We start from the raw sequence: 14,864 nt of genomic DNA, 5'->3' as shown, positions 1-14,864 counted from the left end.
TGAATACTTTGACGCTCTACTTCATGTGCAATGCCGGATCCTGGACACTGAGCTGCGAATGAAATTGTGTACCAAGTTATGCCGAATCGTAAATCTTGTCCCCCTTATCCTGGAATCCCTCCTGAAACAACGACCAGCCATGGTCGGCGCACCTCAAGCCAAAGTCCAAAGTCGATCTATCACCTGTTTGCAGTAAATTGATTCGTATAGCCAGCCACCATCTTTCTTCACAAGAAGTTAACTAGATTAGTATAAAGACGTTACTGCATTATTGCGAAAATGGGATGAAAGGCTGGTGGAGGAGTACCATGGAGTTCCATGGCTCGGATTCCCGTTGTTTCGTCGCCTTCTCCCCCTCGGCCCGGGAATGTGCGGTGTGACTGATCGCGGGGGAGTGCACGCCGCGATAAGGCGTGATATCCGGGGATGAAGAAAAAAAACAAAATCATCACGAGTCGATGATGGAATGTGTCTTAGTCTAGTGATTGACCGTTCTCCATCGTTCGTCTTCATTCTCTGCCACCATTTGATGTCATTCGGACCGTGCTGATGGATGATATCCCGACCTCCACTCCAACACTGATCAATCAGGGGCCCACTGGTGGCCCCGGTGGAATGTCAGATGTCAGTGCGAGCTGACTGGGTCCCAGGGAAAATCCACGAGAAAACGCCCCATAGCCCACGGAGTCCCATTTGCTAGTCTCATATCCTTTTCCTCTTCTTTGGAGCAGACAGAGTTGATTCTCCAGTACGGTGGCGTTCCATCAGTTTGAAACCCCGACCAGAGTTTACGATAGTATCTTCATATAGAATATTTTATTTATACATTTCCGAGTCATAACGATAAATTATGTCTTAACGATCGGGAAGGATGATAGTATCTCAAGAAGAGGCTGAAATGTAAATGACCGATGACCGTACGCAGCCATTCTTTTACGTATCTAGCTGGAGAAAATGTGAATTGCCCATAGATAGCGGACTGCGTATGTTCGGCCTCATTGGCCCGTTCATAGTTTATCGACTCCATCCTTGAAAAGCCCCCAAACGGCCCGTGTTTTGTACAATCTCTTCCCTTGGCTAACATTTTCATACATTTCCGATCTTCAAAAAGAATAAACCAGAATACGATGAGATCATGTTCAAGACTCCATGAAAATTTTGGCATGGTACCATTTTCTCGGCGACCGGACTGGGTTGGAGCATCCTGCGACGCAGATATCCTCTGCATCTGCATCGCGACCGTATGATTGGCCCCGAGAAACGCAGAAGCTGTGTACACTGCAGATGACCCCAACAGTATCCGGTAAGGACCGACTCGGGAACACGGCGCTACCGACGCAACCTACAGCCTACATGACGCTACGCCGGTCTTGTAGAGAGCAAGAAAAAAAAAAGCGGGCCAAGGAGCACGGGGCAACTGCGGCATTCCCACCTGGGCTGTGCGGTTGGTGGCTGTCAGGATTTCCAAGGGCGAGCTGGCGAGCTGAGTGGGATGTATGGATTATATTTTCAATGTTTAGTCGGTCAAGAATGAGCTTGTATAGCTATACATGGAAGATACATACAAACTATAAGACTATCGACGTAGTTTCTTCCTATCCACTATGTCTTTTTTTTCTGGTCGATCGGGGAGGGGGGGAACGGGCCAGGGAAGGAAAAAAAAGAAACTAAGGAGACTAAAGAGACTAACTTAGTAGAGACCCCACTACGTAGCGTGATAGACAGACGCTTCCTTACTCGAGGGGGGAGGGGATTGCCTCAGAATGCGGCCATCCCACCAGGCCATGCAGGACGAGGATCAAGAGGATGAGGGTCAAAGAGGATCATGATCAACCCAGGGCGGGGCATTCCCAAGTTCGGCCATCCTATAATGAACCTAAGTTGTGTATCCTCTTTCCTTCTCATCCCATTCAGAAGACGGAACAGCATTTCGGTCCATCCAACCGAAGGGTCTGATAGACGCGAGTCGCCCTAATGCGACCCCTCTATAGGCTCGCCACTGACCACTCGGCGTTGGCTGCACGATAATTAGTAGCCTATTATCATGATCGAAGTAGTCACGTTAAATTCAGATTCGTTTGGGGATAAACTGTGACCAGTTACCACGGAACCATCCCGTTTCCTCGTCCGTTTCATTAGAATTCAAATAAATTAGTTTATCTGTTGGAGGGACATTGAAGAAGGGGTCATGTTTTTGGTTGACGTGAGATTTTGACAGCCCCGGAGGGGAGACGTCTCAAGCACATTTAGGAAATGAGTAGATGCGATCAGACCACAGCCAGAAAGGTCAAGAGAGGAAAAGCAGAAGCAATCTTAATATCGACTCGAGAAGATCTCTTAGTGGTACAAATCCGTATCTCTCCTTAAAATAATCCCGAAATAAATCCACCCCCTAAACCCGAATGAAACTTTAGTCGCCCGTGTAAATAATAATAATATCGTAATTTCTGGCGTAAATATCGTACCTATCGTAAATACCATTCCCTCCCCCCCCAATCGATCATCAGACATCGTATGTATTTAGCGGTTACCCCGTGCCACCAATTTCTCTCTCTTCCCTCTCCCCCCTTCAGCCTTCACCTACTTCATCCCACCCCCCCCCTTGACCCTTTTTCGAGATCTTTGATTTAGATCTCTTGGGGTTCCCTCTCTACGTCGACTCGCCGCGCTCCTTTTTACGAGGTACTTACGTCCTGCTTTCTTTTCCTTATCACGGCGACTCCGGCGATCAACAAGAGAACAACAACCCCCCGAACCAAAAAAAAAAAAGAACCAAATCACGCTAACTCCTCATACTCGCCTAGGCGACATCGACAACACGTTCCTTTTCAATCGCATCTGGTCGCACCAGCAAAATGTCGACTCTCTCTGATACCCTCTATTGAGCCATCCATCTTCAGAGTTCTCCGGGCTCCTCTCCTGCCTCGCGATCCCGTATCCGCCATGGAGAAGCTAAACACTGAAGATGGACAACTCTTCATTAAGGTGTGTCCTGTCTCTACAGTTGCGATGAAAATTCCGAATGATTCCCTCGGGCCTCCTTGTGGACGTGTCTTGCTAAAACCCATCTTCCTCAGAACCTTGCCAACTTCGTCCGCACCCACGAAAAGGCGCTTGCAAACGCTTTGCAGCTCCGCCGCGAATCCAAGAATGTCGTAACCCCACAATCGCCGACCAGCTCCTCGAGCGCCGGCACCTCCTTTTCCTCCACCTCCCTGACCCTGGCGGCGGCGTTCTCCTTTGGCGCATTGAAATTCACATCGCAGAACATCAAGCCCGCCAAACTCACCCTGACCCCTCACCACCTCTTCTACCTCCTGTCGCGCTTCGAGGATCTGTCTATTGCGGTTGGCCCCATGAATGTCCGCCTCGAGAATATTCACACCGAAGTCTCCGGGTCGTATGTCTCCTTCTTGAACAAACCCCAGCGGTCCAAGGGCGATGGAGCGTCGATCCACTCCGTTTCTAGCGTTCGTAGCGTCATGTCCGGTATGAGTGGCCTCTGGTCCTCCTGGGGCCTCGGATCCAAGGACTCGATTTCCAAGTCTGACAAGGCCAAGGTTGCCCTGGAAGCGGACCTCAAGTACCTGTACTCGGCCTTCACCAAGATTCCTTGTTTGCGATTGGCCCCGGACCATCGCGCACGCCTGATTCGCGGTTATGAAGAGTTTCCATTCGACACGGCTGTGCCGCTCCATTCCTTCAAAAATCTGAGTGCTTTAGAAATCATTGACATAGATTACCGCTCCTTCTATGGTTGGGACCGTCTGTCCGAGCAGCTGCGCACCTTGACCGTCAAGCGGGCTCATCTGGATGACCCGGCTGATCTGTTGACGAGGATCGTGCTGGATGACATTGACAAGCGCCGTCGTCGCTCGGCCAAGTCTCAACAGTCGCCGCCGCTTGGTTGGACCAGCAGCACGGGCACCCAGCCAGTTCATACCCCCGACCATGGCTCCATATCGGCACCTGGCTCTCCCATTGCTGATACTGCACTCGCAAGCAGCACTAGTCCCAAGTCCGTCCCCATGATGCGAGCCGGCTCCGAGGGGACGAAGATTCGCACACGAGCTGAGAGCATCTCGCCTACTCGGCCGTCTACCAAGCACAGTCACCGTCACAGTCGGGGCCAATCTGCGCGGATTCGTCGTACGGGCTCGGGCAGCTCAAACTCAAGCGATACATCCGGTGGCTATCGGACTGGCAGCTCGGCGACTCTTCTTCCTGGCGTTCTCCCTCCTTCGAAGTGGCGGTTCTTGCGACACCTGGGGCTTCCGGAGAACTCGTTGACCTCCATCTCGGCCGCCAGCCTCGCTCCCGTGGCCAACACACTCAACTCACTCGACCTGTCGTCAAACCTCTTGACTGAGATTCCCGACAGCTTGGCATCGCTCATGTCTCTTCGTGCGCTCAACTTGTCCCACTGCATGATTGAATCGTTGCACTCTCTCACTCGCAACCCGCTCCCCGCCATCACAGCTCTGAACCTTCGTGGCAACCGACTTCGCTCACTGGCTGGTATTGAACGCCTCCTTTCCCTGGAGCGCCTGGACCTCCGCGACAACAACCTCATGGACCCGACGGAAATGGCACGACTCACCAGTCTCCCTGAGATACGGGAGATTTGGGTGTCCGGAAACCCGTTCGTAAAGACTCACTCCGGCTACCGTGTCATCATCATGAACCTCTTCCGTCGGACTCCTGGCTACGCCGAGGACATCATTATTGATGGTCGTGGACCCGGTTACACCGAGCGTAAGCAGCTGGTGGACCGCGTTGCGGAGCCCGAGGCTGCTCCAGTGGTTCGCTCGAGTGCAGCAGACCAGTCTGTCGTAGTGCACAAGCCTACCAGTGCCGTCCTAGCCCAAGAACCTCCCCCACCTGTGCCACCAAAGGATGATATGGATTCTCATCCCAAGGATGCACAGCAACAGGAGAACGAAGGCGGGACGCACCGTCGTAAGAAGATCCAGCGGCGACGCATTGTCGACCTTTCTACCGACAATCCGTTCACCTCAGATGGCCTAGGAGCTCCTGGTCCCACCATGCCAGCAGTTCTCCCGATCCAGCAGTTGCACAGCCCGACCGGCACATCTATCGTGCTCCCGTATGAACATCAATTACGGCTCGACAGCGGCACTCCATCTGGGTCTTCCAGTATCCAGAGCCCGGTCAAGCACATCAACTCTCCTAGTCCCCAGGCTCCGGTGGTACAACCAACCCCGCACAAAGACTGGGCCTTGGATGAGGAGCTGTGCCGGCAACAGTTGGAGGCCTTGCGACAGGAAGTCGGACATAGTTGGATCAGCGTCCTGGGAGACCATCCCTGGGACAATGCACAGAAAGGCTTTGCTGCGCATCACCTGGCAGGGGCTGGGCTGGACCATGCAGCCCTTCCGACAGCACCTCTTGTCCGTGCAAATAGCCATGCTATCCTGAGTGGAGGTCACGCATTGGGTGGTTGAACATTACCTCTTCCCTCCTCCAACCCTCTTGCACATTGCATACATTATCATTATCCCTCCTGGCCTCCTTACCCCCTTCCTCTCGGCCATGTCATTTTTTTTCTCCCTCTGCTTCTGCCTCTTCACTGGCAAAGCAGTCATCATAACCCTCTCCCCTTTTCAGACTAATCGGTCCTTCTGAGTAAGCCTTGTGCTGCTCTTCATTTGCATTTTTATCGGCGTTGGATGACTCACGAGATACGGCGGGTTGGATGTATGAACAATTTACGGCCTTGCGTTTGTTTTTGTCTTGCTTTTTTGGGGGGCTTTTCTCTCCTTATCCTTGTCTTCATTTTGGTCCTCAACTTTCGTGCTTTTCGACTCGGCTTTTCCAGCCCTTTGTGCTGCCTTCATTGCACACATCAAAACGCATCTGCGGCTTCTTCCTGCTTGTCATCTTCTGGACGGCACCGTGAAAGACGACTCGATTTCTAGAGCGCATTGACTGTACCTGTTGTTGATTTCTTGCGTTGTTTTTGTTTGGGTATTTCTGGCGTTGGCGGCATGATTCCTTATTCCCCTCTTGTCTTCGTTTTCTCCTTTTTTTCGCCGTGCGTGTCTCTATTTCGGCGGGTGTTTTCTGTCACTTTTCAAACTCTGCAAAGAGCAATGGCTATCTTGAATGATACGCCAGTTCGGAAATAATATTTGTCTCGATTCATATTCTCCTCTTCACCACGTAGCCAACATGGGTTCGCTCCGCTTGTTAAGCCTCTGGATTGTTAGCCAGTCAGTTAGCCAATGAAGCAGTATTGAGCCTGCAGGCCCTGGACCCCGAGCAAATGCAACTAGTCCCCACTATCAAGCCATTTACGCCCGCCAGTAGCTCCAGGTTTAACAATCCAGGCGTTGGGTATCCAATGGAAGGGCCGGGTTTTGGGTCGGCCGCGTGGTAAAGCTGGCCGGGATCATGCTTCCTAGACTGTACAACGACCTTCACCATGGTCTAATAAGTTAGAAAGTATCATGGAGTATACTTCAACACGGATCCCAGCGGGGTTTTATGCTGGCTGGTGCTAGGACCTCTGAGACTACCTGGTGAGGAGGGTCTCGACCGACAACGACTGCAGGAAGCCCCTCCACGGTGACGCCGACACTGTGGTAAATGGGGGTGGTCAAAAGAGGAGAAGGGAAGGGGAAGAGAAGGAGATTTATGAATTCACAAAGTCTGTTCTTATTATCTGACTTTTTCTCAATTTTAAGAGAAAAAATCCCGCCTAAACATTTCAGGTGAAGAAGGGTTCATAGGTCGAAGTATACCGCGCGGTAAGCCAAACATCCCAAACACAAACCCGAACTTCCCATTCCCGCTTCCTCTTCCTCTCCCTGCAAGATTCTCCCTCTTCATCCCCGTCGAGGCTCTCACCACACCCCCCATCAACCCGCCTTCTTGTTATTCTGGATCTTCTCTGTGCTACTGTGACCGTAGAGAATTTTCTTCTCCTTTGATTGTCATCCTCTAACCCCCTTTCGCACTTGGCTGCTACCCGCCCAGAAAACTTCGATCGCTCTCAGACAAACCCCCCTCCCTTCATCCCGCTCGAATCAACCACCCGACTCGCGATCGGAATCAACTTGCGCCCTTGATCTTTTCGAGGCGCTTAAGGAGCCTGCTCACCTCTCAGGCTACCTCTTCTTTGCAGTTTGCTATTTTTCAAGAAGCTCTGCTCTGCACACCCCCCGTCTGGCATCCCTGCCAGAGCCTTTCCCCCAACAACACGTCGCGGCCGTAAGGCCTCATCATAGACTCTTTGGTCTCACTGAATCTCATTTCGGTATGTCTTCGCCTGTCTCGTCACACTCTTTCTACACATCTTTTCCAAGGGGGAGCCACCCGCCCTAGGTCAGCAAAAGTCTGGACCCGTCCCGGTCAAGGCAGAAAAAAAATTCCGTCGGAGACGACGCGCCTGGACACCCCCTTTGATACCGATTTCACAATTTGAGAATCAGACTGGCATCTTCCGTCCACAGTAAACGCATCGCTAACCAACTGTGATTCCTTGGGGTCGTTGCAGAAACATAGCCGCCGCGTCATCAATTCTTCACCCGCCTCGGAAGTCATCTCTTCCCCTCGCGCGTGCTTTTTTTCGTTTCCCTTTTCTTTTTTTTCCCTCGTTTCTTTTCCCCGTCTTTCGTTAGAAACCGCCCGTCATGGCCGACCAGGAAGTGGATTTGGATTCTATCATCGATCGCCTTTTGGAGGTGAGGGGCAGCCGTCCCGGCAAACAGGTGCAGCTCCTGGAGTCTGAGATCCGTTACCTGTGCACCAAGGCCCGTGAGATCTTTATTTCTCAGCCCATTCTTCTGGAGCTCGAGGCCCCTATCAAGGTGCGTATTTTGTGTTTAGGTCTTCATCCGATGACGAGATTTTCCACCTCTTCTTTGTCTTATTTTGACAACTCGCGTGTCTAACGTGTCTTTTGTTTTGATAACAGATCTGCGGTGATATTCACGGTCAATACTACGATCTCCTCCGTCTGTTTGAATATGGCGGTTTCCCTCCAGAGGCCAACTACCTTTTCCTCGGTGACTACGTCGACCGTGGTAAGCAGTCGCTCGAGACCATCTGCCTGCTCCTCGCGTACAAGATCAAGTACCCTGAGAACTTCTTCATTCTGCGTGGCAACCACGAGTGCGCCTCCATCAACCGTATTTACGGTTTCTATGATGAGTGCAAGCGACGATACAACATCAAGCTGTGGAAGACTTTCACCGATTGCTTCAACTGCCTGCCTATTGCTGCTATCATTGACGAGAAGATTTTCACCATGCACGGTGGTTTGAGCCCGGATCTCAACTCGATGGAGCAGATCCGCCGCGTTATGCGTCCTACTGATGTAAGTCTTTCCCCGACTGATTTTGACTCCCCCTTTGGATCCGGATCCCCCGGCAGGTGTTTTGGTTTTTCCACGCACGGACTTGAGACATGCGTGGACTCGAGAGTTGCCGGGCACTTTTTACTGTGGAGTCTCTCGCGGCTTCAAGGCCAAGTTCACTGACACTTAATGCAATAGATCCCCGACTGTGGCCTTCTTTGCGATCTTTTGTGGTCCGACCCCGACAAGGATATCACTGGCTGGAGCGAAAACGACCGTGGTGTCTCATTCACATTCGGCCCCGACGTGGTGTCACGCTTCCTCCAGAAACACGATATGGACTTGATATGCCGTGCGCATCAGGTTGTGGAGGACGGATACGAGTTCTTCTCGAAGCGGCAGCTGGTCACGCTATTCAGCGCGCCCAACTACTGTGGTGAATTCGACAATGCGGGTGCAATGATGAGCGTTGACGAGTCTCTGCTCTGCTCCTTCCAGGTGAGTGGATCTCGTATCCTATTTATTTCCCCTCCACTTTCGCCACTTTTTGAGATATCCGGTCTAACATCTCTTTTTTTCATCTGCAGATCCTAAAACCAGCCGAAAAGAAACAAAAGTACGTCTACGGTGGCATGAGCTCCGGCGCGCCCAATACTCCTCCGCGCAAGCAAAAGAAGAAGTAAAACCAAAAAAGAAGAATCAATACGAGCTTTCCCATGTGCAGCAGGTTCGGGCGGAGATAAGCCATTTTTGCAACACACCTTGTTCAACAATTGCCTATCGACAAATACAACCCATCACAATAACCACCCGCCAAATCCACTGTCCATGTCCAAGCCATGTCCCTACGCCTATTCCTCCAACCTCCGCCGCGATTTCCATCCCCCCGCTCACAATAAACCCCCCACGAAGCGATGAACGACCGAGGATCTTTATTTACGCCCGGGTCCAGCCCAACGCCCACAACATCCCCCGTTCTCACCCCCTCCGCAATCGCCGCCATTACAGCAATCCGATAATCCACCTTCCTCCTTCCTCCTCTCTTCCGATCCACGTTCAGGGCTGACCCGGCGCGCCATTTGACCATTTCTCGTCTGTCTTTCCCCCCTTCCCATTTCTTCTGGCCGGTTCCGGATCACGCGACCAACATACATGTACACCCCTCTTGGGACGGACGATGATTTCGCTTTTCCCCCCGTTTCTCTCAATTCCACCTTTTTTTCCTTTGATTATTTCTCGTACCTTTTTTTTCCTTTTTGCCTTTTCCTTAGTCCTTCTCATCTACTTTTATTGCCGTTTCTTCACCTTATCATCTGGACGGAATGATTACTCTCGGCATCCTGGAAGGGCGGGGAAACCTGGTTTATCTTATCCTCTTTTTTTCTTATCTTCCTGATTCGTTCTGTCTTATTGGTCGAGTTGTTTTGAGTTTCAATGGAACGCATCTGTTTGCCTTATTCTCTATAGGCTTGCGTGTATGGTCTGCTCGTAGCTTAAAAGTACTATCCTGCAATTCTTGGTAGATACTGCGAAATTTCTTCGGAGTAAGCTGTAACCTCTCCCTTGTCTGCTTCCCTATACCTATGCAGATGGTAAATCTCAGGTGCAATTTGGAATGGTAGTCTCCAGATCCTATCGACCTACGAATCCCATCTCCAGATACGCCAGTTGGACAAGATCTCGCTCGACTCTATAATTATCCGCTCCGCCCCTCGAAGTATAATCTATCTCCACCACGAGATATACCAGCCTTCCTTCGCCTGGAAAGTCTACACTTTACTCATGCGGTCATATAGTATAAACCATTGTATTCAGCAAACCCCAGAAAAAAAAGAATCTTCACCGGCTAATTGGCTGTAGTGTGTAGACAAAAGGCGCAAAGCAAAGCATAGGCAGAGCAAAATAAAGACATGCATTCGGGGGGTGGGGAGGGTTACAGAGCGAGAGCGAGGTTAGCTCCTAGAGTCTTAGCCTGGCTGGTGGGCCGGACTTGATTCTAGGTATTCGAAGGGCTATGTCCGTCACAATATAGGTATTTGCGTGTTGATGGTGTGGGACATGGAGGGGGGAGCTGGGGGTCTCCCCTATGCCAGTGTTGGCGTTGGGGATTTATGGATGAGATTAGAGGGGAGGGTCGGTGGGTGGCTGGGATGAGGGGGTTCAGGTTAAATATCGTAGGGGTTGACGATGTTTAGACGTATTGAGACAGCCAGCGGATACCCTCGCCGTATCCTGGATTTGAATGTTAGTAAACAGGTCTTCCCTCGATACTCCTGATTGTAAGGTAGAGTACTCACCTTGACGCATGACAACACTGCACATGAACAGCTCAATGGGCCGGATACCCTCGAGAGGGACCTTGCCCTTACCGGTAGTCTGGTACAGACCGAGCTGGTGACGCAGCTCATCCTCAGAGACGGCATCGGGGTGATCGATCTTGTTACCGAGCACCAGGAAGGGGACCTTGGCGAGATCCTCCATGGCGAGCAGGGCGTCCAGCTCGGCCTTGGACTCGGGGAAACGCTCGATGTCCTTGGCATCAACCAGGAAGACGATGCCGCTGACCTCGGGGAAGTAGTCCTTCCACAGACGGCGGGCTAAACGGGGAGGAAGATACTTGGTTAGCTGCGTTGTTTTTCTTTCCGTCTCATCTCGGTCAATCGTTTGCGGGGAACTCACCCTGCTGGTGACCACCCAGATCGAAGGTCGTGAAGCGGTTGTTACCGATGGCCAGCTCCTCCGAGGTTGGGTGAGCGGTGGGCGACAGAACGGCGACACGGTCGTTCTAGATAGTGCGATGACCCCGTTAGCTCATGCATCCATGAAACAATCAATACACCCAATAATCCATCCCTCCCCGCAGAACCCGCGCAAGTATATCATCCCGTTCAGCGCACATATCCCGCAGCCATGTACCGAGACCGCATAGTCTCGGCACTCAACCTCGGCCCTGTCTCGTATCCCGCCATCCGCGCAACCATCCGCTTTCACACCAAACTCACCTTCAACATGTGCAGCAGGGTCGTCTTGCCCGCATTGTCGAGACCGAGGAACAAAAGCTTAGCGTGCTTGTTCAGGAGGCCCAGCGAGGCCAGAATATCGTAGACTGCAGCGGGAAAAAGACATTCATCAGTAAACGCAGTTTTGCAAGAAGGTCCAAGGCCCGGAAATCACAAGCGCAGCAGCCGCGGCATTTTCATAAAAACTGCGGACTCGGTCCTATTCACCGCTGATATCCTCCAGATACCCAGAGAAAATCATCTAGCAGGAATGAAGAACCGAGTCCCCCTTTCTGGTTGTGTCGCGCGGGATGGTGGACTTGGGTCAGGCCATGGGGTTTCGGGAGGGTGACTTACACCAGTTGACGATCCACATGGCGAAGACGAGAACACAAAATGTGACTGTGGAGGTATCGAACAAGGGTAACCGGGTACGATGGGATCGCAGACGAGAGGGAGGCGTCGAAGTGGATGGAGAGGGGGAGAGAGGCAAGAACGTCAGGACAGGTTGATGTTGTTTTCGGGATCGGCCAGTGGCTTGGGTGCCTGAGGCAGCAAGGGATCAACGGTGGTGGCGGACTTGACGAAATTGAGAGTCATGAGCCTACCAAAGAGTGACTCTAGTAGTATTCTATCTTACTGATTTGGAATATAATATTCATGAGATTTCAAGTTTATTCGTAGTCGCTAGCACTTAAGTCTGACATAACTAGCGACGCAATTCATCCTCCCTCCATCCATAATGCAAATTCAGCGAAGGGGTATACGCACCGCAGCCATGCAAGATAAAAAAAAAGAAAGTGGCCTCCACAGATAAAACGCTGGCAAGACAAGGAAAAATATGTACTAGGAAAAGGAAGAATCTTGGAATGCAAGGACAATTTGTTCCCCCCGGAAGGATTAGAAGAGGGTATCGTAAGTAGGTAGATAGTAGGTAAGGTGATCAGATCACAGATGAAAAAAAAAGGAAAACCAGTCAAGTGGATGACATGAAGTTGGTTAAGTATGTATCAGCGAAAGGCACCCAGATCGCTAACTGGGCGTGGAAAATAGTATGTGAAAGGGAAAGAGGTAAAAAAGGGTAATGTATGTACAGAAATGAAGTAGGTGTAAAATGGGGTATTGGGGGAAAATAGGGGGGAAAGACAAACGAAAGACATGCGCAAATGTGCAGTCCAGTCCAGTCCTTGGGGGAGCCTAAACGGATAGGACGAGCTGGGTGTCTTGAGCAACACCATAAGCCCTGCACCTCTCAGCAACTTCGAGGCCAAGCTCCTTCATCCGTTCGGCTCCCTTGCCGGGAATCGGCCGCCGAACCATCTGCTCTTTGGCAGCTTTACGGCAATGTTGACGCCAGAACTTTTCTTTGCGCTTCTGGCGCTTCTTTTCAAGACCCTCGACAATGTCAATGGGTCCACGGGTGTGCATTTCGCGTGTGCGAGAGTGCTCCCGCTCGGGCGACTCGGTCAAAGGTGGGATTCCATGCCACCGGTGTGACTTGTCCAAGCTTGTGAAGAAAGGGTTGGGTGTGCGCGGCAGCGACTTGGTGCGTACCAAATGTGGGCGCTGGACCAAGTGGCTGATGTTCAGACCCTGTGGTGAAGAAGACTCGATAGCGGGCAGATCCTCCGGGAAGACAGGTCGCTTAGAAGGCGATGGCGACTTGGCTCGGCAGGCCCGGGATCGAGGAGGAGGGGACTTCAGACGCTTGGGAGAAATTCGACCAGCCCGGCGAGGTGGGGGAGACACCATACGCTTGGGGGAGTGACGAGGCGAGGGCTTGCGAGTGGGATCCTCCGTGCGGCCGCGGGACGGCTCGAAAATGAATTCGTCGAAATCACCGTGCGAGATATCCTCCAGATCCTCGTCGTCGTCCTCTGGGTCGCTGGTCGGGAAGCTAGGGTCGATGTCTTGCGGGATGAGAATGTGCTTCGACATGCGCCGTTGCTCCATGCAGGACTTGTAAGCAGCCTCCATAGGACGATCTTCATCGAGTGTGCCACAGACAAAATCAGTGCTATCCGGAAGGTTGGGGGTGCCAGGGCGCATAATCTTAGACCCCTTGGAAGGGCGACGGCCTGCAAGCTTTCGAACGGGAGCTGGCAACCATTTCGGGTGGTGGTGGTCATCGGTCATAGAGTCGAATGAAGTGTTTGAAGCACGACGCTCCATGGATGCAGCGAAGGCGTCGGAAGGCTGATTGCTGGAATCAGGTACAACTGCCGAAGGGGCCCAGAATTCGTAGTCGGAGCCATCATCATCGCTCTCGTCAGAGTCAGCAAAGCCAGCCTCATTGTCGGACTCGTTTCCATCGTCGTCGGAGAAGTGAACAGTGGAGTCATCATCGGCGAGATCCTCGACGTCGTCATCTTCGTCATCTTCGTCTTCTTCATCCTGAGCTTCCTCCTCGGCCTCTTCACCCAGTCGTCGAATGGCAATCTCTTTCTTCATGCAATCGTTGAGAGTGATCTTTTGGGCGTAATCGGTCGACTTAGTCACCCACTCGTCATCCTCATCCATGGAGCTGGCAAACTCGTGGAACCGAGTAGCCTCGGATTCCTCAAACTTGCCGAGCCCGCTGGTCGGAATACCTTGAGGGACACTCTTTGCCGGCACCTTCTCATTCAGAGCACCGTCCACACGGTCCTGGGAGGGCTTGCGGGCAACGGGTGCTGGAGAGCCGCGACAACGGCTTCGGAAGGCGCTCTTACGACCTGGCGAGCGTTCACGTGCGATGGCGGAAAGACGTCCGGGGCAGGCAAATGTGAGAGCAGTTTTGCGCTTGGGAGGTTCAAGTGTAGCTTGGGTTGGTGCGGGTTGAGGGTTTTGTGGCGTGGAAGGTTTTTGAGTAGTAGTGGGCTCGGTCTGGCGACCGCAGGCAAAGCTGATGCACCGCTTACGGCCCAGGTTGGCCTCGACGGTGGTCTCATTGGCAACGGCGATTTTGACCTTGGGAGTGCTGTCTCTCCTGCCGTTCATCGGAGCAGCCTTGCCCATCATCTGTGGTGGCAACGGTGGACTCGGGGTGTTGGAAAGAGACGGGCTGGTCAAGCCGCCATCACTGGTCAGCTCTGCGGTAGAGATGCCACTAATGTTGCTGTGAGGGTAGGAGCGGTACGAGTATGTAGAGTCGTGGAGGGCGGAGTGTGGTTCGGTGGGGGACATCTCCGGGCTGCTCTTGAGGGCGCGGGTGAGCAGGGATTCCTTTTGGTGGGAGATAGCAGGGCGGGCGAAGACGGTCTCATCGTGGTGGTGTAATGAAGTCGCATGGATAATATGATGTTGATCAGGGGGTTCGTCCAAGTCCTCAGCCATGTCGGCCTCGTCGTGGGAGGGCCTCGTGGAGGCGTTGGGGGCGATGAGCATCTTGAGGAGGTTGTGAAATGAGAATGGTCGTTCTCCACGGGGTTGTGCCATTTTTTTATTCGAGCAGAAAGCAAGTCTTCAATGAGAGAAGCCTCGAAGAAGAATCAAAACGTAGTTGCGAGTGTTGACGAGATTATCCAAGTAAGGTCGGGTCGTGACTCGCGCGGCGATGCTCTCTC

General features: G+C 52.2%; 4 protein-coding genes across 4 annotated transcripts; 2 read left to right on the top strand and 2 right to left on the bottom strand.

The window, feature by feature from the left end:
• Nucleotides 1-2,943: 2,943 nt before the first annotated feature.
• On the top strand, nt 2,944-5,465 carry N7496_009571 (leucine-rich repeat domain-containing protein; the record flags this gene model as incomplete). The annotated part of the gene is made up of 2 exons (XM_056702485.1): nt 2,944-2,985; nt 3,078-5,465. 2 exons carry the CDS (start codon nt 2,944-2,946, stop codon nt 5,463-5,465), a joined length of 2,430 nt encoding a protein of 809 aa, XP_056551485.1.
• Nucleotides 5,466-7,655: 2,190 nt separating this feature from the next.
• glcA (type 1 serine/threonine-protein phosphatase catalytic subunit GLC7) lies at nt 7,656-9,003 on the top strand (the record flags this gene model as incomplete). The annotated part of the gene is made up of 4 exons (XM_056702484.1): nt 7,656-7,832; nt 7,940-8,341; nt 8,519-8,818; nt 8,908-9,003. The coding sequence occupies 4 exons, from the start codon at nt 7,656-7,658 to the stop codon at nt 9,001-9,003; spliced, it is 975 nt and encodes a 324-aa protein (XP_056551484.1).
• Nucleotides 9,004-10,511: 1,508 nt separating this feature from the next.
• On the bottom strand, nt 10,512-11,695 carry sar1 (Arf family GTPase SAR1; the record flags this gene model as incomplete). The annotated part of the gene is made up of 5 exons (XM_056702483.1): nt 10,512-10,552; nt 10,618-10,917; nt 11,000-11,105; nt 11,323-11,426; nt 11,677-11,695. The coding sequence occupies 5 exons, from the start codon at nt 11,693-11,695 to the stop codon at nt 10,512-10,514; spliced, it is 570 nt and encodes a 189-aa protein (XP_056551483.1).
• Nucleotides 11,696-12,516: 821 nt separating this feature from the next.
• On the bottom strand, nt 12,517-14,685 carry N7496_009568 (DUF2457 domain-containing protein; the record flags this gene model as incomplete). Its single annotated transcript, XM_056702482.1, has 1 exon — nt 12,517-14,685. One exon carries the CDS (start codon nt 14,683-14,685, stop codon nt 12,517-12,519), a length of 2,169 nt encoding a protein of 722 aa, XP_056551482.1.
• Nucleotides 14,686-14,864: the final 179 nt, after the last annotated feature.

The sequence above is a fragment of the Penicillium cataractarum genome, assembly GCF_028827025.1.
Source record: "Penicillium cataractarum strain IBT 29864 chromosome Unknown utg000008l, whole genome shotgun sequence".
In the NCBI taxonomy this organism is placed as follows: domain Eukaryota; kingdom Fungi; phylum Ascomycota; class Eurotiomycetes; order Eurotiales; family Aspergillaceae; genus Penicillium; species Penicillium cataractarum.
This window is presented reverse-complemented; position numbering and strand designations above follow the sequence as displayed.